Source organism: Festucalex cinctus, chromosome 21, assembly GCF_051991245.1.
Source record: "Festucalex cinctus isolate MCC-2025b chromosome 21, RoL_Fcin_1.0, whole genome shotgun sequence".
Taxonomy (NCBI): Eukaryota; Metazoa; Chordata; class Actinopteri; order Syngnathiformes; family Syngnathidae; genus Festucalex; species Festucalex cinctus.
The window spans coordinates 7917320-7944741 of record NC_135431.1 but is presented as its reverse complement, the minus strand read 5'-3'; the positions used below and the strand labels follow the sequence as shown (position 1 = coordinate 7944741).

The following is a 27422-nucleotide window of genomic DNA, read 5'->3' as shown; positions in this document are numbered from 1 at the left end:
ACACATATAATACAGTGATATGTATTTTAGATACAAACTTTATTAGTATGCATCATTTGGGACATCAAAATTGGCTTTGGTTTATAAAACACGGTTGCAAGAGCTTCGAAACCGCGAATCTTTGAGTAATGAAAACGCTGGCATGCCGCTTCCTACTCTGTGCCTCCATCCACAGGCAGCATGTGTGCTGACAGAGAAGGATGTGGTGAGGTGGAGGCACAGCCAGGCTTTTGACAGGAGAGATAATAGCCAATAAGGGGCTGCCACTCTGGATGAGTGACGGGCCCCTGGGATGGCCCCACCTGCCAGCAACCCTGTTTCTTTATGAATGCAAACACTATCGCAAACAGGCGTTTGTGTGTTGTGACCGTATGTATACGGGATTACATCAACTAGCCCAATGGCTAACTTTGTATTACTTTTAGAGAGAAAAAAAAAAGGTGAATTCTGAAGTTTATTCGGCATACAAGAGCAGCTTGAAGTTCCTAAGAGATGGTGAAATGCGGATTGGTCGAGAATACAAACACATCACAGCTCGTATGGTCCACTGATGCAATACAGTTTTTGATATCCAGGAGCCCTGCTGTAAAAGATGGTTTGATAGTTGATCAATTTGTCGTCGTTATAAAGTGAAAACTCCTAATTTTATGTGCAAACTAAACTGTGCCTGTGGTATACAATACAATTTGTAAAATGGTTCAGCAGCCTAAAATATGTACTTTCAGTACATATTTATTAGAGGTATGCCTCTCTCCAAAAAATACAATTCGCTACGTTTTTTGATAAATGGGGTGCAAATCGATTCAAGGACAGTACGAGTGGAATTACGATATGATTCGATATGGTATGTTTTTGTTCGAGAGGGTACGGTACCGTAAATGTGTCATTTCCTTTTAACTCATTCACCATTTTAGAAAATGTCAAAAAAATTTAATACCGACACGATATTACCTTCAATAATTATATATAAACCAAATCTACCAAATGACAGAATAGAACAAAATACTTTTTTGCCTCATCCCGTTCTTTTATAATTGACAGTAGAAAAATGTAGTTTTGCCAAAATTCTGCCATTTCTCCCATAGACTCTGAAACTGTGTTTATTTGGTATGAAATGGGGCAATGATGTAATCTTCCGGTGGTTAGGCATCAGTAAAGTTGTTTCCAAGTCCGACATTTACAGTGGAGCATAATCAAATTCTATATTCTAATAAAAAAAAATATAATTGACAAGTATACTTGTCAAAGGCAGTGAATGAGTAATATTAATGCTTCAGCAATGGATGATTCTGTAAAATATCAATATATTTGAAAGAGGAACGATTTGATTCAGTTCAGTTCGATTCATTCTCATTTTGTAAAATCGAAAATGATTGTAAATAGTACTGTAAATACCCTAACTGTTGTAAGATATATCTTTCCAATAAAAGACGATTGATTCAATTACGTACCTCAAAATATTTCAAAGTGTAACGATGTGATTCAGTGTGGTTCAATGCACTCACATCCTCAGGCATTTCTTTGGATCAACACTATTGTTAAAGCCTTACATATGTCATCTTTTTCTTTCTTATATGATGTTTTTCAGTAATAGTTACAGTGAACTAAAATGTGGACCTTATACGATGCTCCAGTTGCTTTAGATGAGATGCTATTTTTGGCTAGCAAATTCTGTAGCTGTAATCAAATCTCATTGATAAAAGAGCATAGAAGCCACCTGTACAGTATTCTCTCCGCACAATTGCCTTAGCTGATGGGATTGAACCTTTTGCACCTGTCCCCGTTTTTCAGACAACCTCCATCCTTCCATGGACGACTTCAGCCATTTACGCCATCCCCCATACTGTCACTCCGAACCTCATCACTCATTCTCATGCGACACCACCATCAGCAGCAAATAAGGACCCTTGGTGACTCGGACACATACACACGGGCATACACACTGTGTTTGCGCGTGCGTGTGTATGTGAAAGAGAAACACGTGACCTTCATATAACAACCCTTGAGCCATAGCTTGGGCCCTGCAAATGCATGAATGCACATTTAAAAAAAAAAGGCCATTCATTTCTTTCAATTAATATTTGTCCTTTTTTCCATGTTTTTTTCTCTCCTTATCATTCCTGCCGAAATCGCCTAAAAACGATGCATCAAAAGTAAATTTGAAGCTGTTCTTCAACCATTTGGACTATCAGCATAGTTTTTGGTCTCTTTTTGAAGATAACACTTAGTATTTTTCTCCCCAAAAGTCAGAATCTGTTTGAGTGCTACTGGTACTGAGTAATGGAAGCTTGAACACACACAAAAAAAAAAGACAAATTTTATGTTCGCCCAATTATTTTTCACAAAATCTGCCTTAAAAATGAATTTCGAATGGGTATAAGGGCTTAGAAACACTACAAGATCATAGCTTGAGGTCTTACCTAACTCTAGTTAAAGTTTGACAATAGTAGAAGAGAAAATGAGCATTTTACACAGGATTTTCCAAAACAGGGGTTTACCCGAACATAAAATATGTCATTTGGGAGACCTTTGAAAGCCCAGGTCAAGTCTGATAAATCATTTTAATTTGTCACTATTTTATTCTAGACATATTTGAGAGACAATATTCACATTTAGACATCATTTTGACATAACATATTTTAGGGAGGACCTCATAGGAAAGACCAGGGAGTGTATGTTAAATTATATACTGTATATTAGGGGTGTGAATTGCCTAGTACCTGACGATTCGATTCGTATCACGATTCACAGGTCACGATTCGATTCGATACCGATTAATCCCGATACGAATGGTCACGATTCGATACCGATTAATCCCGATACGAATTTATAAGTCGATTGTTGCGATTTTTTTCCATTCAAATTTAGAAAATACTATCAGTAAATTTGTACATGTACACTGTAAGATTTGTATGAATATATTTATCTAAAACTTGAGGCTTATAACCGTGAGCCACTGTACACAAACAGTTTGCAATCTGTTTCACATTTGAACAGCATTAAAATAAAAATATTAAGGCTTAATGTGCCGTTCATATAACATTCTTCCATGCTCAAGGTGTGAATCCTAAAAAAAAAAAAAAAAAAAAAAAAAATAAATCGATTCTGCTGATTATTGAATCGATTCGAGAATCGCGCGATGTAGTATCGCGATATATCGCCGAATCGATTTTTTTTAACACCCCTACTGTATATAATCGCCATATTCTCAGTTTGGCCTAATTATCCACATTCACAAATGGCACCTAAAGTCTTGCTGTTCTTGACTCTTGACTTATTCTACCATAAACTACTCAAACAAGTTGCCATGCTTGGGCTTACTCACATCAGGAGTCTATAATAAGAACCACAGGGCACTTCGGACTTGAACTCACAGTGGCAATTATCGATGACTGCACATAACCTGTGGACCATTTTCAATTATACTGTGAGAGTAATGAGTGTTAATCAAGAATTTGAACTTTTGAACGTAAAAGTACTGTATGGCCCAAGACATTCTGTCAGGCATACATTGCAAGGTGAACCAAAGCAAAAAGCAGCAATGGCTCCAGCTCAGCGTCTGTTCACACACTCTAATTTTGTTCCAATCGCTTTTCCAAACTCACACATTTTGTCCCTTTTCCTTGCCGCTTCCATTTCTAGCTTCCTTTTGTCATCTCTTGCTTCCGACACGTCACTTGTGTTTATTTTCATGCGCCTTTGTCTCGCTCGCTCGCTTGTCTCAGTCAGGCGTCAGAGGGGATGTCAGACAGGTCATTTGTCAGGTTTCATGAACGACTTGATCAGAGAAGAAGTGAAAGGGTGACAGTTCACTACCTTTCAGATATGTCTTGTGACATTGTTTTCAAGGTGGGGGTATAGCTTATTCATCATTGAATAGTCCCTAAAGGAAAGTGTGCACGATTTTATTAGGTGATTCCGTGGCTAAATATTACCAATCTTCTTTCAGTATTAGCTTGTCCTAACAGTCCGTCTCGCAGTAGAAGAGAGACATCATCTGCGATGCTCCAAATTCATTTGACATGCCTTGGTTCGTCATCAAGCTTCAAGCTGCCCAGTTGCATGGTTTGCAAGACTCTTGGGTCAGAAAATACACTTTTTGTGTTCACCAGCAACAGGGTAACATGCTAATTACTGTGGAGTGTAGTGATGCTAATTCAATCACTTTTTGTTTGTTTGTTTGTTTTTTGTGCGAACAGAATTGTGACTGATTTCATTGTTTGAGTGTGGGGAAAGTGAACAATTACTTGACTAATTACTTTATTGTCTGAAATGTGATGGGAGAATCTCTTCTAATTTTCTGTTTCCTTGCCAGTTTCTATTTAGAAGATTTTCTCAGCCGGTTGTGTATGTTGATGTAGCTCCATCTCAAAATGGTGACATCATGCTTGGCTCTATTTTGACGTAGTGTGTGTTAGTTAGTTTTATATCAGTTCTGAGGTTGGGGTTCAATTCTTGGCTCAGTTGGGAGAGAATCAATAGGTGGCTTTCCAGCCACCTATTTTTATTCAAATTTTCAAGAATTGCGAAAAATAAACGGAATGAAAACAACCATTGTTGGCCCAAAATTGGCGAAAAAGTTTTTACGCTTGGAAGGGGTGGATTTTGAAGCGTATCAAATAAAAAAAGAAAAAAGAAAAGGAAAATAGACATTTTGGTTATGGAAACAGCTTTTGCGAATAAGGGACTACAAGATCGGATATACGTTGCACGTTTTGACTACGTCACATGCTCATTTGTAGTCACAATAAAGGTATGTTTTGGGAGACAAAGGGACACAATTTTTATAATTAATTAAAAAAAGAAAACATGAATGCATTTTTTAGATCGCTTTATTGACATAAGCTCTCAATGTACATGCGTGAGGGACGCCAACAAGGCAAACTTCCATTCAGTCCGTCAAAACCAACCTTCCCACCTGGAACTCCCTATCATCCCAAAGTTCCGTGGGTGAATTATGCACCCCTCACTGCACTGGGTCGGTTTCATATGTGGTCCTAGATCGGATACGTAACCGATGCAATGCCGTGGTGTGAACGGCCAGGTCGCATATATCTGACCTCTACATCATCAAAAGTCAAATATGCTGACTCCTTCACTGCCAGCCATTTCCAAAGTACAGTTCTCCATATTGGCAGGCATTTTACAGAATTTCGACTAATCTTTCAGGACCCATAGAATAGTTGTGTGCCGTGGGAACATAATCATCGAATTGCAGTGTGAACATAGCCATACAGTACTCTGTCTGTGAGACCATTTTCCAATCTGTACCTATGCGTTGAAACATACTTGACGCATCAGTAAATAAGTCAGTGGCAGTAAACATTCGGATTCCATTTGACAAATATGCAGTTCAAGGCAGTTTTTGGCCGAGTTTGGTTTGCTGTAAGGAGGTTGATGGTTGATTGGAGCTGCGAACCTCCTGCGTTAACCTCACTGTCAGCTGAACGGCAACGGAGAGCCAGTTTGGTCCGGAAGAGAGTGAGAGATGGTAATGAAGGAGCTAATTGCTTCCACTGGATTTTGAAATCGAACCCTAGCCCCAAGTGAATGTGCTATGCCGCTCGCAAATGGAATATTGATGACTGTGGCGAAAATAAGGGAAAATGACCCGCTCTATGATCAATTTAAAAGCCACAGATTTGTGCAGAACGTGTCTCAACAGGCAATACGTTTCCCTTGGTTTGTATGGATCCGTATACACTTACAACTGGTTTAATATTGCTGAGGTACACAAATGTTTTATTATATCCACTTGCCTTGTATTATTCATAGGAAGCATATTATATTAACTCATTCACTGCCATTGACGGAAAAAGACATCAAATGATGCATTTTTTTGCTGGTCTGGCAATGAATGTGTTAATGGCAACTTTGAAATTGTATCATAATGAAGCTGTGGAGAATTAGATATATTATGGATTGAGATTAGTAATGAGCTAAAAGTAGGGGAAATGACAAAAGAATCAAATGACAGCTAATAGTTATACTATGCTGGGTATTTTTTAATGCTACCAAATATTGTGTTTATTCAGTTTATATACTGTATGCAGTTCTGTATAGAACTACTATAAGTGGGTCCCTGTGATTTATTTAATTAGATGGCGGTAATTAGTAAAAATAAAGGTTTTATTCATCCTCTCCAATGCCACTATGATGTGTATCCAACCCTGTGTTTGTAATAATGGGTTTTATTTATTCCCCTGGCAAAGGGGAGAGCGTTTTCATAAGGCCTTTGTTGCCTCTCATATTTCCTCTCTACACTGAAAGGCAGAGAGATGCCAAGGGAATGATTTATAGTAACCGGAATCAACATCTCGTCATCCCAGAACCTTAGTCAACTTTCTTTTGGGCTCTTTCTCTCTCCCCAAATTTTTCACGTCAGATTTTCTCTTCTTCAGTATCACTCTGCCAGCTATACAACAATGTTCCCCCATGTTCACATCTCGTCTGTTCCAAACCAACAAACTGAAGCTTTTCAGCCTGCAGCCCATGTGTTTGCTCCCTCCTTGTCATCTGTCTTTGTGTCTGTTTTTTTTTTTTTTTTTTCCCATTCGCATCATGGCCCTCATGACTTCTCTGTGAGTGTACACAATAAAGAAAAGAACATTCAGGGCACGGAAGAAATGTTGCAACTCAGTGAATTGTTTCCAGGTAATGATGTATATTCTCTATCCTAGTGCTACTTGTTGGCTTTCTGTAAGGATGTAATGAGCAACATGATACTTTTGTAACATCTGTTGGAATCACTAAGGTCCTGATTTACTCAGATCCCAAATAGCAAATGCTAAATTGCATGTTCAGTCACATTAAATGGTAGCAGAACAGCACACGCTGTTGGCAAGAGCTGCATTTAGAATTATTTATGTATTTATTTATTGCAGTTGTGATGGTTTTGGTAAATTTATGAGAGAACCGGAAACACAAAACAAAGTTTGAGGTGATGGAATTGGAAGTGTGAGTGGAGAAGACACGAAACATCACCGAGTTACAGAAAATAAATCCATCCCTCAGATCATAACTTAAGTTATTCAGAAGTTCAAAAATTGTGTATCTGAATAGACTATATTGTGATATGTTCTTAGCTTAAAATAAACATTTACACTAGCTAGAAAGCTCTGATCCCTTGTCATGGATACGGACGACCTTTTAGACAGTAAAATCAGTCATCACAATTCGTGTTAGGTTTGACTAAATTAATCAACAGTATTTGCATATACTCCTCCCAGAAAATGCTAAATGAACGTTAGCGCATTTGACAGGCTCACCCTTGATGTGACCCTTTAGTAGATCAGTAAGTTTGAGTTTGATTATTCAACCTTTAGTAAATGAGTCCCTTTCGGTGTCTCCTTAAATGAGAGCCATCTTTCATCAGGGAAGGTTTCCGCAAGCGTTCTTTTTCTTCCGGACGCCGCATGCGGAATTTCGTGAAGTTGAAGAAATTGCACGAGACAGACAGACAGGAAATCGGGCGTCTCGAATGAAGGTAAATCCAGTAGATTTCAAAATGTCCGGAAAGCATATCGATGTGACAGTTACAACAGGTAAGCGTGGCTATTGTTTACAAATAGGACTCTATATACACGGTTGTTATTGGGTGAACTCAACGGGAGCAGACACGCAACGCACGCGGCGTGAATTGCAGTTCTTGCGGAAGCCGTGCGGAAAACGCAACGCGTCCTTTCCGCAGCCAGTGTGAATTGGGCTTAATTAAACACGTGCATCACCTCAAATAGAAGCCTCCTTATTTCTGTTCAGTTATCCATAGCCACACCTTTTTCACACCCTTTCAATGAAGCCCCCTCCGTAGCTCCATCATTATATCTAATACTCTACCCTCCATGTTCGTCTTTTTTGAACTCACGGCCAGGACACACAGGGTCATTCATGCAGCTGATGTATTCTAGCCAGGTCACGTTCACCATTTCAAACTATATTATGGTGATCTGAACAGAAATATATGAAAATACATTTCATTTAGCCTTCCATCAGCTACTTCACTTCCTATCCTCACTTTATACTCTGTGGTAATCTGAATAAAAAATGGGCTCAGGAAGTCACTTTGAAACATGGAAGCGGTGTAAAACTGTCAAATTAGGCTTGTTTTGAATTCATGTGCGCCATTAGATGGGGATGGTTTTCCATCACGAGTCGTCTCTGTATATGTGAAATCTAAATCCTCCGTTGCGCAAACAGGGCTTTTATGAGCCCAACTGAACAGTGGAATTATCAAAACTGTAATTATGGTGAACACTTGCTGTTTGCTTGATGTGACCTTTTCTACATTGCAAAGCAGTTCTCCTTTTTTTTTTTTTTTTATGAGGCTCTTCAATAATTTATTTGAATGGGAACATGGAAGCTTGTTCTGTTTGTGAGACGATTTGGATTTAGTTGTCATTGTGTTATATGTTCAGTTGTGCATACACATAGGTGTGTATATACATATATCTATATCTTTCCGTACAAAATATGATAATTGCCAATTTTGATGACTTGCATTGCATTTCATCAACATTTACATAGCTTGTCTGGTGGTAAGTGTCATATTTATAGCACACTCTACCTGATAAGACTTAGGTGAAAATCTAACCTTTTCCGTGTTTTGTTTTTGTCATTTTCAGCGAGAGAGGAAAACGTGGCCACCTTCCGGGGCTCCGAGTACTTCTGTTACGACCTGTCGCAGAACCCCATCCAGAGCAGCAGCGATGAGATCACGTTGTCCTTCAAGACGTGGCAGCGCAACGGCCTCTTGCTCCACACGGGCAAATCAGCAGACTATGTCAACCTGGCGCTAAAAGACGGGGCGGTCTCCCTTGTCATCAATCTGGGTTCCGGGGCCTTCGAGGCCATCGTGGAGCCCGTCAATGGGAAATTCAATGACAACGCCTGGCACGATATCAAAGTCACCCGCAACCTGAGACAGGTAATCTGGGGCGGGGGGGAGTGGTGATGGATGGAGTTTGGCAACAGGTGGAATTATTTTGGGTGGGGGTTTTGAGATGAGCTGAGTGAAGTGACAGAGCTGGTTTGGAAAATGTCACCATGTTCTTCTCAGTTGTCATTGCATTGCCACAGTTCAGTGACAAATACCATCAAATTTCTTTACAACATGACCTTTTTCTTTTAATTCATTGTTTGATTTTTGTTCGACTGAGTTGTGTAAAGCAAAGCAGTTCTCTAGCAGAAACCAGATAGCATAGTCCAGGTGTTAATACAGTTATTGTCTCTTGTTATGTCTTCTTAGGATGTAATTATTCACGTCTGCTCAATCTTGCTGTTCCCGTCTCCTTGCTTTCAGTAGCAGTTTGCTTGTGTAGAATACAGACTTTGACTCCAAAGCCTGATGAATCCTTTGAAAAGTCCATTAATGCAGTATTTATAGCACAACTGATCCCGATGCTTTCTCTTCTTGTTTTTTCAAAGAAATCTGCAGTGCATAAGCAGATTTTATTACTCAGTAGTAGTTTAGCGATTCTTGAGGCATTCTCGGGTTTGTTTGCTTTAGATGGAGCAGTAATGTACAGACTTTACAACTTTAACGCCCCAATTTTCATACAAATCTGAAGGCAGAATGTTGGGAAAATTTTAGCAGTTCTGCCAGCAAAAAAAAAAGGACTGAGGTCTAAATTGATTATTCACTAACTAACAGATTGCATGTGCAGTTGGAAACATGTCAAAGTAGTGATGACTGCTGTATTCAAAACAGGGTTTCGCGCTTTAGGTACATTTGATGGCTTTTGCCATGGAAAATTTCGCGCAAAGTGATGGAATTGGAACTTTTTGGAAAAGTCAAACATCACAGTTGTTAAACAAAATCAACAAATCACAGCAGCAACCATATAAAAGCTATGATTTGTTTATTTAATCTCAATGTAATAAACAGATGCGCTTAATTCCTAATAATTTGTTGCAAGTTTTATCTTTAAGAGATATCAATTTTGCTGACTGACTAAAATGGAAGAAGACACTCTTTTTCTTGGAATTTGTATGTGCGCACGTTACTGTCCGTTTTGTCATAGATGGCATGACTCCTTCTTGTGATTGACTCAGTTATCCCATACATAATTCAGAAGCTCCAAAATTGCATTGCTGAACAGATGGCACGTCACAACAGCACCTTTAATTTTAAATCTTAAACGTTGTGTGCAAGTTTGCAGGTGCCTTCCAGACGTGCAACTTAAAAGACACAATTTATCTCATGTTTGACAAATACACATCAAATTAGCACATTTGGGAGCCTGTTTGGAGGTCACCTTCCACATCCACCATTCATGCGCAATCGAGGTTGTTTCCAATTTTGCACATGCAGTCCTTGAGTAAATCGGACCATTAGTGTTTTGCTGAGCCAACATCAACAAAAGATTAATTGCCATACCGTATTCATATTAAATTGAAATTTATTTTTAGACATTTATGACCATTAAAAATGCAAAAATGTTACTTAAAGCTTTCACTGCATTATGGTGAGTTTTACCCTAGATCATTTTTTTACAGTATGTCCTATGTCAGGGGTGCTCAATTCGTCGATTTTGATCAACCAGTCAATCACAAAGGTACTATTGGTAGATTGCATAGTTATTATTATTATTTTTTAAAATCTTAAGCGTTTAAATAAAGTGCTGAGCTGTGTCGGCGGCCCAGAGGTTTTTTTTAATGCTCGATGGTAGCACTCTGCGCTCCCAAACCGGCAGGTGCAGGTTCGATCCCCGTGCTGAAAAAATATTGATTGCGGGAAGTTAGCTGCTTGAGAAGCAGATCTTGGGCAACAATTTATTGGCAAGAATTTTCTATGTGATTTTTCTTTTTCTTTCTCAAAAACAGTAGCCTGCAGAGGATTAATTGTAAAGTTCCACTGTCGTATGAATCAATATTGCTGAAGTGTTGAAATAGTGTTAGCTATGCAACCGGGGTTTGTCAATAGTTGTGTCTGCAAGGCGAGATAGTATAGCAAAGAGTACAAATACAGTAAGTGCTGATTTCCCGACTTGTGCAGTAAACTGTAGCGCCACGGGTTAGTGCGCTATAGCACAGATAAAGTTGTAAATGTTCCCAGTGTAGGGGGTTAGACGCTAAAAGCTGATGGCTGCTTTTTTTTTGCTTCTTGAGGTTCTCTATTCTGCCCTTGCTTTTCACTATCATTTTCTTTCCACTTTGAAAGCCACTGTAAAATCCAGGGTGAAAAAAAACACTACAGGTTCTGTATGGATTTGTGCTATGCTGCACAATTTTTTTATCTTTAAATCCAAGGTTTCCAGCGCTGGTGTCTGTGTTTTCTAGCAGAGAACTGATTATAGGAAATGTGATTAGGACAAGCTGGCCCTTTGCTCCATCAGATAATTTTCTTACAAATCATGTAGTGTTTATTCACCGCAGTACTAACTCATCCATGTTACAAGTCATGTTTTACTAACCAAGATCTAACTAACTAATGTACTAACGAGCATCCTAATTCTTCATCATTGGTTTTATTTTATTTCTGTCCATCCTTATTAACAACATTTTTTGTTCACTATTCTTTTGATTTCCTTTCTTCCCCTTTTTTCTGGAAAGCAATCAGGCATTGGACACGCTATGGTAAACAAACTACATTGTCTGGTAGATATCATTCTTATTGTCTTTTTTTTGGGTTTGCCGTGTGTTCCCTCCCCCTCTCTTCTTTTATTCGTTCTTTTTGAGTTCCATCCTAGACACTCTTATCAAAAAATGAGGAGATGGGTTTGTATTACCAGGCAATTCTTTCTTCACTTCTCAATTTCCTCCCTGACCTGCCAACAACCTTCTTATTTACCTCACAATTCCCCCATCCTGTTTTTTTCACTTTAGCTTTTACTTTTTTGTTGGTTTTTTTTCCCCTTTTTTTTCTCTCACATTTCTGCAGATTTCAAATAAAAACAAAATTGACTACTTTGCCTTTTGCCAGGGCAACTTACTTTTTCCTTTTATTTGTTCACACAAAAAGTCCCCATTTTTTGTGAGGACTGTCGTCCAGAACTGACAGAAGCTTTCCACAATCCCAGCAAAGATGGTGACCTCAACACCGAGCCCTAAAAACAGAAAACTACTTAAAACTGGAAACGCTGAACCTTTATTGCGGGAGCTCTGACAGTTGTTTCCAACTCACTATGGCGCATGGCATGCCCAGACTTCATTCACGTCATAATTCATGCAACCCCAAATAACCACTAACACAATAATTCATTCACACACCCCTCATACATCACTTTCACCCATTTTGCCCTCCCTGTGTGTTTTTGTAGCATGCTGGTGGTGAACATTTGCGTCTTATCTAACCCTTATCGCCTTACCCCTGGGTCCATAGGCACAACATTTTGACGAATATGCATACTGATCCGGGATTATTGGTCTGATCATGTGACAAAGTGGAAGTCAACCTGAAACATTTTTTGACAATAATATGTTGTATATGACCTCACTAGTCTAAACATGACATTCTGATTAATATTATTAATATTGTGGAATATGACTTATGAAGCAAAATCCATTTGTTTTTTTCCATCATAGGGGGCGGCCATTTTGTCACTTGCCGTCGTCGGAAGATGACATCAATGTTGCTCAGGACTCAGGCAACGACCAGTCACAGCTCAACTGTTTTCTGAAGCTGCGCTGTGATTGGATGTTATCTGAGACCTGAGCAACTGCTGTCATCTTCAGTCGACAGCATGTGACAAAATGGCCGCCCCCGAGTTGGATTTTTCTCCTTAACTCATATTCCACTACCACAATATTAAACAGAAAAACATATTTAGACTAGTGGGGCTTCATAGAGCATATTATTGTTAAAAAAATGGGTTGACTTCTCCTTTAAATCATGTCACCTGAGCTAAACCTGATCTGAGATCAGCAGCTGCGATTCTGAGAAAAGATTTGAATATGGGCCTTGGTCTTGAATGTGCATGAGACTCTGCACCTCGTGTGGTCTGCTCAAGCTTCGTATGGCACCATTCAATTACTCCCTTACATGTCCAATTAAATGTGTCTCATTTATTTTCTAACAGTGTTGGCCTGGGTTTGCAAATTGGTGTGGTGTGAAAAAGTCCCCTTTGTTTTGCATGCGTGTGCGTATATATGACAATGTCTGCAAGAGAGAGGAGCGTGCGGGAGAATTTGTGTGTGTGTGTGTTAACTGTATATGTGCGTCTGCAATTACAAGACAAATCCCTAAACCTAAGACAAGTGTCCTCAATTTGTCCTTGGTTTGAACATTGTACTAACCCTCCCCCAACCTAAAGTATCAGAACCAAACCTACGATCCATTTTCTTACCCCCATCAAAGATAAAGAAAATATGCCTGTGCCATATTTTCTTTACCTGTCCTGTGAATCCTATGACTAAAAATCCATTACCCAAATCAAAACGCTGTCTGGTCCAAAACGATCGGGTAACACAAGGATTCTATGAAAAACCAACGTCCAAACGACTCATTTCAAATGCAGACCAAGGAAGGAGATGTGTTTTAAAACTACATTACGCCCTACATCATATCCCAGGTTGTAATGGTTCGGCATTGGCTATGTGTTACCCCTCAACAGGTGACTATATCCGTTGATGGGATCCTCACCACCACTGGCTACACCCAGGAAGACTACACCATGCTGGGCTCTGACGATTTCTTCTATGTGGGTGGTAGCCCCAGCACTGCAGACCTTCCTGGATCTCCAGTTAGCAACAATTTCATGGGCTGCCTCAAAGAGGTAGGAGAACCTTCACCTCGTTTCAAACATTTACAAAATGTCCGTGACTAATTTAGCACTGTGTGGGATGTTGGTTTTGAAACAACAATCGTGCTCAAACATTCAAAGTCCATAAATTGACAATGTAGTATTCCAATCTACGTTCAGAGTCTGACCCTGAGCAGATGTTTTAAATGTGATTTGTTGTTTTCCGACATGAAAGGCACAAAGGGAAGTGAATAAAATTACTTTGTCAATTAAATCTGCTGAGTTCACTCAGGGAGGATCAAACATTCCCCATTTCTGCATTAAAATAATTCGTCACATTTGCTTGCGACAGTATGTATAAATTACTCGTGTCAAATGTAATTTGCAGCATCAGCTTGAGTGTGCTGCAGAAGCATCTCCCAGTGGGCAACAATGTGAAATAAATACAGTCGCTGTTGATGAAAATATCTCAAAAGTGGTTTGGGATATATGCGAGTTATCACGTACTGTATTACAAACACATCAAGAATCATGCACATTAAGGTATTCATCCGGCTGTTTTACTAGATTTTGACTGATTTTTGCAAGGCCCACAGAATATTGTGTTCTATTGCTATAAAAACATGGAACCTACCAAAAGAAAGATTAGAGTCTCTTCTTTCGTCGGGAAAAAAAAAAGTATATTTATATCTATTTCCGTTTCGCAGCAATTAGCATTAGAATATAGCTAAATTTCGTCAATATTCACATTCCTGGTGAAAACACTGGCAAAAAGAGCTTGTTGCAACATGGCTCTGGCTGATCTCCTATACTCTGCTGCCACCTGCTGGCATTTTATTTTATTTTTTAAATAACTACCATTGCTTTAAAACTCCACTTCATGTTAGAAGCTGCATCCAAGTTCTGGTGCAAAAACAAACAAACACGTAAACACGTGTTTGGGAGTGAAGGACAAAGTAGTAAAAAAACAAACAAAAAAAAAGCGAAAAAAAAAAACATTTTTACACGTTTTTGGGTTTGAATGAGTTAATCTTGACAGTAAAGAATGTAACAACGGCGCGGGGGCCATTTGCGGCCCGCCAGCCATTTCTCAGCGGCCTACAGCATATACTAAAAATGGCATTTGACATGGCCTACAAAGTTGGTTATAAAATAAGGGTGGAGGCGGGCAGAGTGAGAAGAAAAAAAATAGGTGCTACTACTACTACTAATTTATATATTGTAAAGTTTTTCTTCATCGGCAAAGACTTAGGTCACTGTTCCTTACAGGGCTGGATCTAGTCTAGTATGATAAAGGGCCGAGGCCACCCCAAAGTCTTGAAAATCCTAAACTATTTGCTTTAAACGAAAGCTGCTATGTATCAGTTCAAAAAAAAAAAAGTTTAATAAATGAAAGCTAAATAATTTAAAAGTGATCCTTGCAGCTTTCAGTTTTTCTGTATGTGGCACACAAATGAAAATGTATATGCTATAGAAACACATTAGCCTAAAGCTGTTCTTTTAACTATACATGAAACTGTATAATCACCATAGCATGTTTGTATTATGTTTGTGCCAGTCAGTCCCACGTTCCCAAGAATTGTCTGGCCTGTATCAAATCACCACTGTGCCTGTCACATTATCATTATTTGTGGTTGCACTGACACAGACGCACACACAGGCATACACACATTGCAGAATTAAGCTGAGAAAGTCACCTTGTCTGCATCGTTTGGTTTTGTGTTTCGACTGAGTGGCTTTGGGTGCTGCTCTTCTCTCAGTCTGTTTGCCTTTCAAACAAATGTGTGAACATTTCCAAATATACCTGCATGTTTAGCGGCTGATTTGAATGTTTTGTCTTTACATAGAAATACAACACTGACAGGAAAAAAAAAAAAGTAATATGCAAAACTATGATGCTTGTTAAAATAAAACCGCAACGCTGTCAATTCAAAATTGAACTTGGGAGCAATATTTGAGGAAATACCTTACTTTGACTAACATTTATCTACCAGCTAATATTGTACATCAAGAGGAAACATTACTATGGTTGTATCCAAAATTAAAAATAATAAAATAAAATCAGTACGACTCTTGCATAGATTTTGGTCTCATTATATTGTGCAGGTGCATGTAATATATCTTGAAGCACGGTGGTTTTTGCTCAAATAATTGCAAGTTTCACTCATTTAAAAAGGAGAACATTTTGAAAAGCTCAGAAGAACAGACTGAACAAGTTTGAAAAATATTCTGTAAAAATGTTATTGAAATGGATCAGTCTTGAAAGTGGAAGAGTGCTTAAATGTTAAAGCCCTTAACTCATTCACTCCCAGCCATTTTCACCGAAGCGACCCCCTTCACTTCCGGCTGTTGTACTGGATTTTGATTGATTTTGCAAGGCCCACAGAATATTGTGTTCTATTGCTATAAAATATGGAACCTACCAAAAGAAAGATTAGAGTCTTTTCTTTCATCAGTGAAAAAGAAAAACGTATATTTCTATGTTTTCATTTTGCAGCAATTAGCATTAGAATATAGCTAAGTTTCTTCGATATTCACATTCCTGGCGAAAACACTGCCAAAAAGAGCTGGCTGATCTCTTATACTATGCTGCCACCTGCTGGACGTTTTTTGTAATAACTGCCATTGCTTTAAGCCACCTCTTTTATGTCAGAAGCTGTATCACAGCCTTCTGTATGCTCTTGCATAAAAAACGTATTTAAACGTTTTTGGGAGTGAAGGACAAAGTATTAAAAAATGTATTTACACGTTTTTGGGTCTGAATTAATTAAGATTTTAGGCTGAATGAAGAAATTGGGTTCAAGGCAGGTTTGGGAAAATTGGTGTATATGAAATGTATAGAAATGATGTTAACACTCCAGCTACAATAATGTAGCATATTTGTGAAAGATGTTGTTCCAGCACTTAACATTTGGATGTGCAGTTATAAATGCAATAAACGGTCTAAGTTTTGGTACAGTATCCTTCATAATTGTCTTGAAAACACATACTTACATACTGTAGTCGTGGTCGGCTAGTATGTAGCATGTAGTGTCAGTATGTACCTTTTTTGATGCTCATTACAAACTTTCGGATCACGTAAACCTGACCAATTAAATATTAAAATTAATTTCAGACCTGTGGTCCATTTTTCCATTTTGTATTTTTTATCTCAGCCAAATAACTTACCTACTGAATACTTAATATTTCATTATAAATTGAAAATGGAAAGAGCGAACGATCCACAGATTCTGAACTTCCAATAAGTGATGCAGTTCTTTAAAGCAAAAACAAGTTGAGAGACCGAATCAACCTGAGCTGGCTGCATCCAGTTAGTGAACTCTATTTTGCCTCGATTGTTTCTTGACACGACTAATCAGACGATTGGCACAATGCTTCATGATTCATTCATAATTAAATGATTAAACTTTGCAGCTTGTGCCAGCATTCCTCATATTTTTTATAAACGATGGCGTAGCTTAAATTGAAGGTAGTATACTGTGGCCTTCACATTTTTGGCTGTTTTTGTGCATAGTTGCATGATGAATACTATGAAACTATTCATACATTTTTCACTCTTCACAGGTATCAAACACTTTTTAGAATGTTGAAGACAGTGAAATCAGATGAGTAAAATTAGGAGATGGTAATATGCTAAAGAAAAATACAAAAACACATATTGGCTTTTACTTTGTTTTATGTAACCAAAAAAAAAAAAGTCCATTGCTTCGCTACTATATATAATTTAAAAGTATTAAATTGATCTACAAAATCAGTATAAAATAGGCACCTGGGTTATGTGCATCATACGGTTACATGTTGTCATTGTCGTTGCTCCGACCATCAATAGGATCATTTGTCTATAAAATGGTTGTAAATACAGGAGAAGGAGCTAATACTCCTTTCACACTGTCTGACAATGAGAGCACCACTGTACAGTAATCGATTATTAAATTAATCAACAACTATTTTCATAATTACGTAATCGCTTGGAGCCATTTTTAAGTTAAAAATTGTCCAAATCCTCTGATTTTAGCATATCAACAGTAATTGTTCACTGATTTATGTAGTCTTCAGGAAAGTAGACTGATTATCTTCTGTGTTTAATAAAAATAAGACATTTACAAACATCTGGTATTTTTATTTATTTTTTGCTTTGGAAAACAATGACCGAACTGGTAACATTGTACAAAATCAATTCCCCGCTTTTTTTAATGATTATACGAGTACTCTACTAAGTGTGAAATAAACATCAATGACTGGTTAATAAACAGTAATCAGGAAAAAAAAAATCTTTTTTTTTAAAACACATTAATGCAAAATTAAAATGAATCAGAATAGTCGATATGAGTCGACTGAATAGATTAATCATTTCTAAAAAATATTTGATAGTGACACCACTACTAAATTAGGCAAGTAATATTAAGTTATTAGAAAAAGAAGAGGATGAGGGCGTGCAGTGGATCAAGAAGTGTTGAAGACGTCATAACATTAAATGTTGAAAGATTTAACACATAATAGGTGCTTTTCAAATTTGGTGGGCAAAAAATGTTGATAGAAAGCCTTTTTAATTAATTGATTAGGCGTGATTAATCACAATTCTAAAATGTGATTAATCTGGTTAAAAGAAAATGTAATCGTTTTACAGCTCTAGTTCATTTTAGATGAATGTTTTTAAGTTTAGAATTTATGGATTAATTTCGATCAGTAGAGGTGGCAACTGGAGCGGTAAGGCATTTAGGAAAGGTGGCAGCTTGCCACCATTTGCCACCCAGTAAAACCGCCTATGACTGACATATTATGCATGAACTTTTACCATCATAGCTCTCAATTCATTTTCATCAGAATTCCATTATTTCTAGTGCAGCAAAAAAAGGCAGATACCCACTTGAAAACCAACCATTTCATGTTGTTGTTGTCGCTGCATGTGCATATGTAGCCGCAACATTTTGAGAGTGAGTGTGACCCAGCGATGCCTTGGCCCTTGAGAGCGTGACACGCTTGGACAGGATCATGGAGGTGATTCACCATTTGGCGTGACAGTGGTAGTACTTTTGTGGCCCTCAACGCTCCCTCATACGTTGCGCCATCGAGCAGGCATGACGCCATCTGCTAACCAGGAGGATGCAAATTATACAGTATAGCGCATACTAGGGGTGTGCCAAAAAAATCGGTTCTCATAAGAATCAGGACTCTCATTTGATTGACATATTTTTATACTGTTGTGTCTTTCTTTGTGTGTGTCTTTATTGGGAGTGCTGTTGTACACAATTTGGCAGTGTAGTTACGCGCGCTCTGATACACTGTTAAGTTGTCGCCACATTAGAGAGTAGAAGGAAAAAGTCCCGATGAAATTTTGCCAATAAAAGTTGCCCGTGAGTAATGGTAAGATGCTTCTCGATAAATCCGTGAAGCGTTTTGTATGAATAGCCGTTCTTTTTGAGGGATAAAAGTGCAGCGAGTTGCGCGTTAATTAGCATTAGCGAGTTAGACTGGAGTAGATCGTGACAATTATTTGCTCATCTATAAATTGAAGCAGAAATCATTGTCATTCAAATTTTGAATCGAAAAGCAGACACAAAAATTGGAATCAAATCATGAAACAAAGAGTCCCACCCCTAATATATACACATTTTTACCACACTACACAGTATTTGTTTTCCATCTTCTCTCTCGCGATTCCATCTCTCCGGATAATGAGGGAACAATTTAGTCCAGTTCCTGCTGTTGAGATCACAGAGGGTCTATTGATCCCTTATCCCCAGCGCAAGAACATAAATTGCATCCCTTTGAAACCTTCCAAAGAAAACATTGATGTTGACATGTTTTGCCGCAGTATGTGGCTACCTTGCTTTGCCAATGTCCGCCAACAAGAGATAATGCGCGGCGCCGTCACAACCCCTCTTGTTCAGAGCCCCTGTAGGCTACCGGGGATGTCATCCATGCACAATACTCACAGAGGCTCCGCCCATCGCTCATGCTCCGCCACGTGAGGCGCAGCCGTGTCACGTGAAAAGCAAGGCCAGTGGGCAGCCGCTCGCCAGTCAGCCTGATGTTTTCCGCGGCGTGCTGTCAGCGCCTTGTGCGAAGCCCTTCCTCCCGCACGCCATCCGGCACATCCTTGGGGTGTCTCGGGGCACCCGTTGATGGTTCCAGAGCTGTGGAGTGGCAACGTGTGTCAGACTACGGGGGTGGCAGAGCATGCGCTGTCATCAGACATCAAGAAGAGGACATGTGAGCGGGAAGGGAATGAATGTGAGGACAGGAGGTATTGAAATTCAAGTGGGGTATAGAATAAAACGTATAGCAGGAGTCTGATGCGGGTGAGTTGTCAGTTTGCAGAAGACAGAGACGAGGACAAGAGCATTTGGTATTTGAAAGGAGCACTGCTTTCATCACGTTTGCGTTAGTCACCACATTTTGCATTTTTTCCCCTCAGATATAAATGCAAATGTAACCCTGTCCTATTTTTTTTTAAGTGTTTTTAATTTCTGGAGGGCCAAACAGAGGGTGATGTGAGTTTCTGACTTCAGCCTAAGTCCTTAGTCCACTTGGCTACAAGTCCGAATTACCTACCGTAACCCATGTTAGGATGTTAACTGTTTGACCGCCAAAAACGTTTAATGACGTCTGCTAAAATCCTAATGAATGCCGCCATAAACGTTAATTGACGTCAACTACGTATTTTTTTTTTTTTTTTTTTTTTTTTTTTTCCATCAATGGGCAGTGCAGCGCTGCCTGGTCAATGAGGTGTGAAACCAAAAACACCCATTAACTATGGCCAACAGATGGCAGCATTGTATCTCTTTTCAATGGGCTCAAGGTGTATGAAATTACAATGAAACATGACAAATCTACCCGCCGGTAGATGACATCATTGCCCCATTTTATACGAAATAAACACAGTTTCATAGTACATGGGAAAGATGGCTGTATTTTGGCAAACCTACATTTTTCTACTGGGGGCAAAAGGTATTCTATTCTGTCATTTGGTAGATTCGGCTTCTATATAATTATTGAACGTAATATCGCGTCGGTATTGAACATTTTGAAATTTTCTAAAATGGCTGATAGTGAAAGAGTTAAATTAATAGGAGTTTAGTCTAGTCTTGTCTAGTTTGCGTCTGATGAAAAATATGTGTTGACAAAAATATTTTTGTTTAATTTTTGTTTGGCGAAATTACCACTGCTTACTGCACTTAATAAATTCTCACTTTGTATTTTAGATCAAAGTGCAATCGTGCTGGGTTAATGCACAGTAAACCCTTGTTATGGAAGTTCCCATGACTACCGACTGTTGTTGGTGTAAGACCCCTGAAAAGTGCATACAATTATTAAGAACAGGCTCATTTTGAAAATGTCCTCTTACATTCCATAGAAGAAGAAGTAAAAGTGGATGGATGTTCATCTGCACTTTCTGATTTTTGTTATGCTTTATTGTTAAAATGGACCCTTTAGCCTGTTCTGTAAGTGCATGTTAGCTAAGAGCCAAAACACAAAGCTAAATAAATTCCCTCTACAAAGTCTTCTGAGCACCTTATTTGTATCTTCACACCACTTAAGTGGAATCCTCCTGTTTCTTCATTAGCATTGGTGCTACATCAGCATCTGACAGCAGCTGTAGTTTGGGGCCTGTGAGGACACGAACACTGAGCTGAAGTAAATTAGGGAGAGACTCTAAACGTGTATATAACAGTGTGCCTGCTTGTGTGTTTGTATGCCCCGCCCTTTCTGCTTTCCCTTGCCGAATCAATATGCCATCCTAGGGCAGAGATGGGGGATCTTGGCTTTATGGAGTCATTACACTCCCCTGCATTATGAATGGGCCCCATAAGATCGCTGATAGGTCAAAGGATGGCGTAGGAAAACTTGGCCGGCCCATAACAAAGGATAAGATGAAGTTCACATGGCTGCAGTACTCACTCCATCTTTTATAATACCAATTCAATCACTTTAATCAAAAGTGCAGCAGAAAAGAAGCATTCAAAATCACTTACACAATCTGGCCGCCTGATTAAAGCTTATTGTTTGAGTTCATTAGTTATTACATTATTACCTACCAAGTTTTTTTTTTCTTTTTAGCTTCTGCAGAATGCAGTGACCATCACAATAGTTTCCGCATTGCAAATGAGCCACATTAAAACTTCTCCACTCCTTTTTTTTTTTTCTTTTCATGCATTATTCAGTTTCTTCTTTTGCCCAAGAGTAGACTTAAAGCTTGCCGAAAGTGGAAGGTTAGGTATTTTGCGTCAGAACTTTAAAAAAAAAAAAAAAAAGTGTTTCAGAGAGAGAGTGTCGTGCAATCTTAATGATGGTTCGATCTGCTCGCATTTTACGCAGTAAGGAAGCTGCTCGCATTTTTAGAGTGTAATTTTATGAAACCACCTTTGAATGGTTGTGTTGTTCAAAGTACTGTTCATTTATGTCATGTCATGGAAATCATGTTTTTTTGTTGTTGTTTTTTTTTGCATGTCAAAATATTTGTACAAAATTAGACAAGAGAATAAATCATGTTTATGTTCTGCCCATATGCAAAATTTGCAATAATCCTGTCATCTTTTCATTAGTATTGTGCGGTAGATTTGGTGCTCCACAAAGTGTGTTGATTACTTGTTGCATGCCATGTTCAGGAGATTAATTGTGTTTCTTAAGTGTACTGACAGCTACATCATTGTTTATGTTGCACAAAAGCATATTTTAAACACAAATGGCATGCAACTGGTTTTAAAGCATTTAATCCTTGAAATCGCACCATTTTATTCTCTCTTTTTTTTTTTTTTTTTGGTCAATCTTTTTCTAAAATTTGATATCTACCGCCTTCATTCTCCGCTTTGCCTGTTTCTCTTCGCTTTGCTTCTCTATCTATTCCTCCTTTGCGTTTGGGTCACCTGTGCCGATTTCATGTCAAATCTTCCAGGATTATCAGTAATCCAGCAGCAGTAAAATCTGTTTGCTGACAGCTGTGACGCTATTGCCGTTTCCGACACACACCCACACACACGCACACTGCCCTATATACCAGGAAAAGCCTGTCTTCCTTCACAAAAAAAGGGGCGAGACAAATTTTCCACCTCAGTGCATTCCAATGATAATCTACTGTGCTGATTTTTTTTTGTGATATTTTGTTGCATTTGAGTGTAATGTAAAGATTCCATACATTTATGGATGAGGGCGTTTGGCAAATTTACTGTGGGCAAATAGTGGTGATATTGAGTGTATCCTCCGCGGGCTCGCTCTTATCAAGTCTTGTTGAGCTGGCCGAGTTTTACTAGCATTACATACAATATTGACAGTTCAATACAATATAATATAGCCAAATGTTTGCGTTCAATCTGCTTTTCATTTAGAGCAGATTGAGCTTCAAATAGTAAATAACTACAATTTCGGTCAAAATGTAAGCAGCTGGTAAAATAGTCAGACTGTGACACTATTAGGGATGTAACGATAAGGGCAATATCGTGATATCGTGATATTAAAACTGCCACAATATCGTCGCCGTCATGTTCACAATATTTAAAGGGAACATATCTGTAAAAAAAAGTCAGGTTGATTTCCATTTGTGCAGTTCGAGCACCCTCTAGTGGCTAGTTTATTAGTGCAATCTAATTTCTATTGGGGATGTTTTGGTCTTCTATGTTAAAAATCTATGCTAATTGTCAGATGAAGGGGAACCTTTTTTTTTTTTATTTTTACAATATTGTGACCTTTTTTAAAATATCGCCACAATATCGTGATAATTATCGTATCGTGACCTTCATATCGTGATATTATTGTATTGATGTTTGGATATCATTTCATCCCTAGACACTATTGCATTTTTTTATTATTTTTTTTTAGGTGGTGTACAAAAACAATGACATCCGCCTGGAACTGTCCCGCCTGGCCCGGATTGTTGACCCAAAGATGAAACTTCAGGGCGATGTGGTTTTCAAATGCGAAAACGTCCCGACCCTCGACCCCATCAACTTCGAGACTCCCGACTCTTACCTGGCCTTGCCGAAATGGAACACCAAACGCGTTGGCTCGATCTCCTTCGACTTCCGAACGTCAGAGCCCAACGGCTTAATACTGTTTACCCACGGCAAACCTCAGGAGAGACGTGACGCCAAGTCGCAGAAGACCAACAAGGTGGACTTCTTTGCTGTCGAGCTTCTGGATGGGGTGCTGTACCTCGTGCTGGACATGGGCTCTGGTACCATTAAGGTGAAAGCGACGCAGGCGAAAGTCAATGAAGGCAGCTGGCATCACGTGGACATCCAAAGAGATGGTCGCTCAGGTAAGGAAGTGTTATAGAAGATACTATACAATACTCATAAAAAGTGATATTCATCTTTCAAGTTCAATTTTAAGATGAACCTAAAATTAAATTTAAACTTAATTTGACCATTTGTAAACATGTTGTGAATGCATTTGTCAAAATCTTCAGTTTCAATACCTTTCGCACAACGTACAGAAACGCCGCATGCCAAAATTGACATATACTGTATATTTATGAGTTACCTGAGCCCTTGTGATGTCATTTTCAGTCGACAGAAAGTTGCTAAATGTGTTTTTAAAGGTACTAATTGTACATGAAAAATAATTAATAATGAATAAATAAATGAAGTATCTCTTTAATGGAAACACAAATCAATAATCAATAACAGGCTTGTATGCACTCGTTACGTCCACCTGTGTCCCGAATACTTTCATCTGCTTGCATCACATCTTCATAACGACAACAAAATCCTCTCAACATTAACTTTGTTGCTGATTTATTGCAATAATAAATCGCACTCCTCTCCAGATAGTTACAGAGGCCATTTCTCCTCACTTGTCTCCATATACAAGTCCTCTGATCTCAGCACATGGTCAAATACACAGAAAATATTCAACAAAGATTGCATTAGAGGAAAGGTGCTACACACTTCTGTTGCCTTAAGCTTCAAAGCCAATGCAATCTCCGCATTAGGCAGGATACTCCGGAGAGCTCGGCCGTGTTAGTCGCCACTGCAGCCTGTGGTATATATCAGGTTAGCGGAGCCAATTTAGCCGTGTGTCAGAGTCAGCTGCTTTGATTAATCACCAGCCGTGCCCCTCGTGAGATAGTGGAGAAGAAAGTGGGATTTTCACTGGGAAATGGAGGAATGAGATGGATCGAGGGATACCAAACTGAGGGATCGGTGAGAACGAGCACATAATCACACTTGTGGCTCGAGCAAAATGTTACTTAGCAGTGAATGAACTTTCGCGGTTGCCGTAGAATTGAAGTATGCGTTTGTTAGAAGGTGTGACCTTGAATCTCCTGTCGATAGTGCACTTTGTGGAGGCATATGCGCGCTGAAAAGACTTTTAAGACATTAATGTGCACTTTGTCTCGGCTTGTAATACATTGCATCAAATTAAAATGATGCATTCGCAATGTTCAGTGCCATTAAAGTCATGTTTACATTCCAAATGAAATTGGCGGAATTTATGTAGTTTAACAACGATTTATATTCCTTAGCGAGGTAAGGCAATTAACAACAGTTTCTCATTTACAATGTCGACCTGTCTTGTATGAGAGAAGTGGAATACCTCATTTTGTGCACATTTTCACAAAAATCAACTCACTTAAAAAGATCTCAATATTATTTAATATTATATTGTGTTCGTCTTGCATGTCATTCGCACACACTTGGGGCAGTAGAGTTCATTCCCAACAGCCATTTGTAAGACTAAGAATTGAATTTATCCATCCATTTTTGGAGGACACAAATATAGTATGCCTCATGCACTTCAAACGAACTATCTACGGCTCTTGTGGCGGAAAAACATGCAGCTGTTTGTGTACTTTGGAGATTGGTGTTGTAGTGGCGACTTAGCTCGTAATCTTTTATGGCTGAAAGCGTTTCGAAAGCAATCTAGGCAGATTTGCGTTGAAATTGGGTGAACGTTTGTTTGATTTTAAAAGCAAATTCATTCCCCCAAACTCCTACTGTGTAGTAGGGATGTAACGATAATATTGTGATATCAAAACTGCCACAATATCGTCGTCGTCATGTTCACAATATTTAAAAGGAACACATCTGTTAAAAAAAGTCAGGTTGATTTCCATTTGTGCAGTTCTAGCACCCTCTAGTGGCAAGTTTATTAGTGTAATCTAATTTCTATTAGGGATGTTTTGGTCTTCTATGTTTAAAATCTATGCTAATTGTCAGATGAAGCGGAACCTAATTTGCTTGTGAAGCGATCAATGTGTGCTTGCATTAGCAAGTAAGTGCCTCAATATTATTAGAGATTGTAGGTGGTTTATGTGCATTGCTGTTATGTACAAAAGCACAATATTGTGCTTTTTTTTTTTTAGTATGAGCTCTTATCTCAATATCAAAATGAATGTGCCTGAATGTCATCAACCCTGAACTGTTTAAGATATTAACTCTCATAGTATCTTTGGGCAAGACACCGAACCCTAAGTTGCTCCCAGGTCGGCATTGAGATTTGCCGATACCTGCAGAAACCTTGACATATGAACTAACTTTGGGACAGTTCATCATTAGACTGTCTGGATAGTCTTTAATGATGGATTTGTCTTCCTCTAGGCATCATCTCTGTAAACAGCCGCCGGACACCTTTCACAGCCAGTGGAGAAAATGAGATCTTAGACCTGGAGGGCGATCTTTACCTTGGTGGTCTTCCTGACAACCGTGCAGGTTTGGTGCTCCCCACTGAGCTCTGGACCGCCATGCTAAACTACGGCTACGTGGGCTGCGTCCGGGACCTTTTCATCGATGGACGTAGCAAAGATATCCGACAGATCGCTGTGGCCCAGAACGCGACTGGTATCAAGTCATCGTGCAGTAAAGTGATGGGCAAACAGTGCGACAGCAATCCTTGCAAGAATAGCGGCGTGTGCAAGGAGGGGTGGAACCGCTTCATATGTGACTGCACAGGAACAGGCTTCTGGGACAGCACTTGTGAAAGAGGTAAGACTCCGTTTTTGAGTTGTATAGCCATTCTCAAAGACATTCCAAAACAGGTATGCCAGATGCTTCTTTGTGCTATAATACATAAAGTATTTGACAAAGCATGTTTTGTGACAACAAAGTTGGAGACCATGCATTATTTCACAGTGACATGTATACAGACAAACCTGGACTTGGGATTCTGTTTTTATGGAAGCTTTGCAGAAAGATTTACTTAGATTTTTTTGACTCTACCAAGTGGCTGTGGAAAGCTTGATTTAGGTTTCGGCCGTGAATTGGTCTGAAGTGAACTTGTTTTCTTGTGAAATGGGCTTTTCTTGTCTCGGTTTTAAGAGCTTAGATGCATTAAGGTTTTATTAGAAAGTGCAGCTTTAGGAGTGTGTTATTTGAGACCGTTGTTGAGAGTTTTTGTCTTTGCTGTTATTTTCCAAAGATTTTAGTGGTTTATGAGTTGTGGTTACAATGTGTATATAACATTTAACATTTTGACCAGTTATGATCCAGAAAATGATCATCGATGGTGTTGTGTTTACGTTCTTAAGAACATAAAATGCATTTTCGAACTTCACTGTCATTGCCAAAAGTAAATTTTGCAGATACGTGATGGCTTCTAACGTTTATGAAGGAATTAAGAAGGATCTTAGAGATTGCAGATGTGTAGTGAAGCTACTAACTTCCATTTGTTACAGTCCGATGATGTTTGGACCTGTCTACACACAAAAGAGGGCAGCAGTCTAGAATTTACACTGCAAAAGCAGGCAGTTCTTCACCTTGTTCTGTAAATATCTATAAATTTCACTGCCATGGAATGAGTAGGAGG

General features: G+C 38.8%; 1 protein-coding gene across 30 annotated transcripts in view; it reads left to right on the top strand.

The window, feature by feature from the left end:
- The window catches only part of nrxn3b (neurexin 3b), a 326421-nt gene that overhangs the window by 62225 nt on the left and 236774 nt on the right, over positions 1-27422 (top strand). For 13 of the 30 annotated variants that reach the window (XR_013281104.1, XR_013281102.1, XR_013281103.1 and 10 more), the window contains exons 5-9: positions 8622-8923; positions 11551-11595; positions 13551-13712; positions 23496-23934; positions 26219-26602. Coding sequence is in view for 26 of the 30 variants with exons in the window: in XM_077509903.1 (XP_077366029.1) it covers positions 8622-8923; positions 11551-11595; positions 13551-13712; positions 23496-23934; positions 26219-26602 (1332 nt within the window). In the remaining 4 variants the exon portion in view is untranslated. The remainder of the gene's footprint in view (positions 1-8621; positions 8924-11550; positions 11596-13550; positions 13713-23495; positions 23935-26218; positions 26603-27422) is intronic. The other 17 variants (XR_013281105.1, XM_077509908.1, XM_077509905.1 and 14 more) reach the window with 2 other exon arrangements.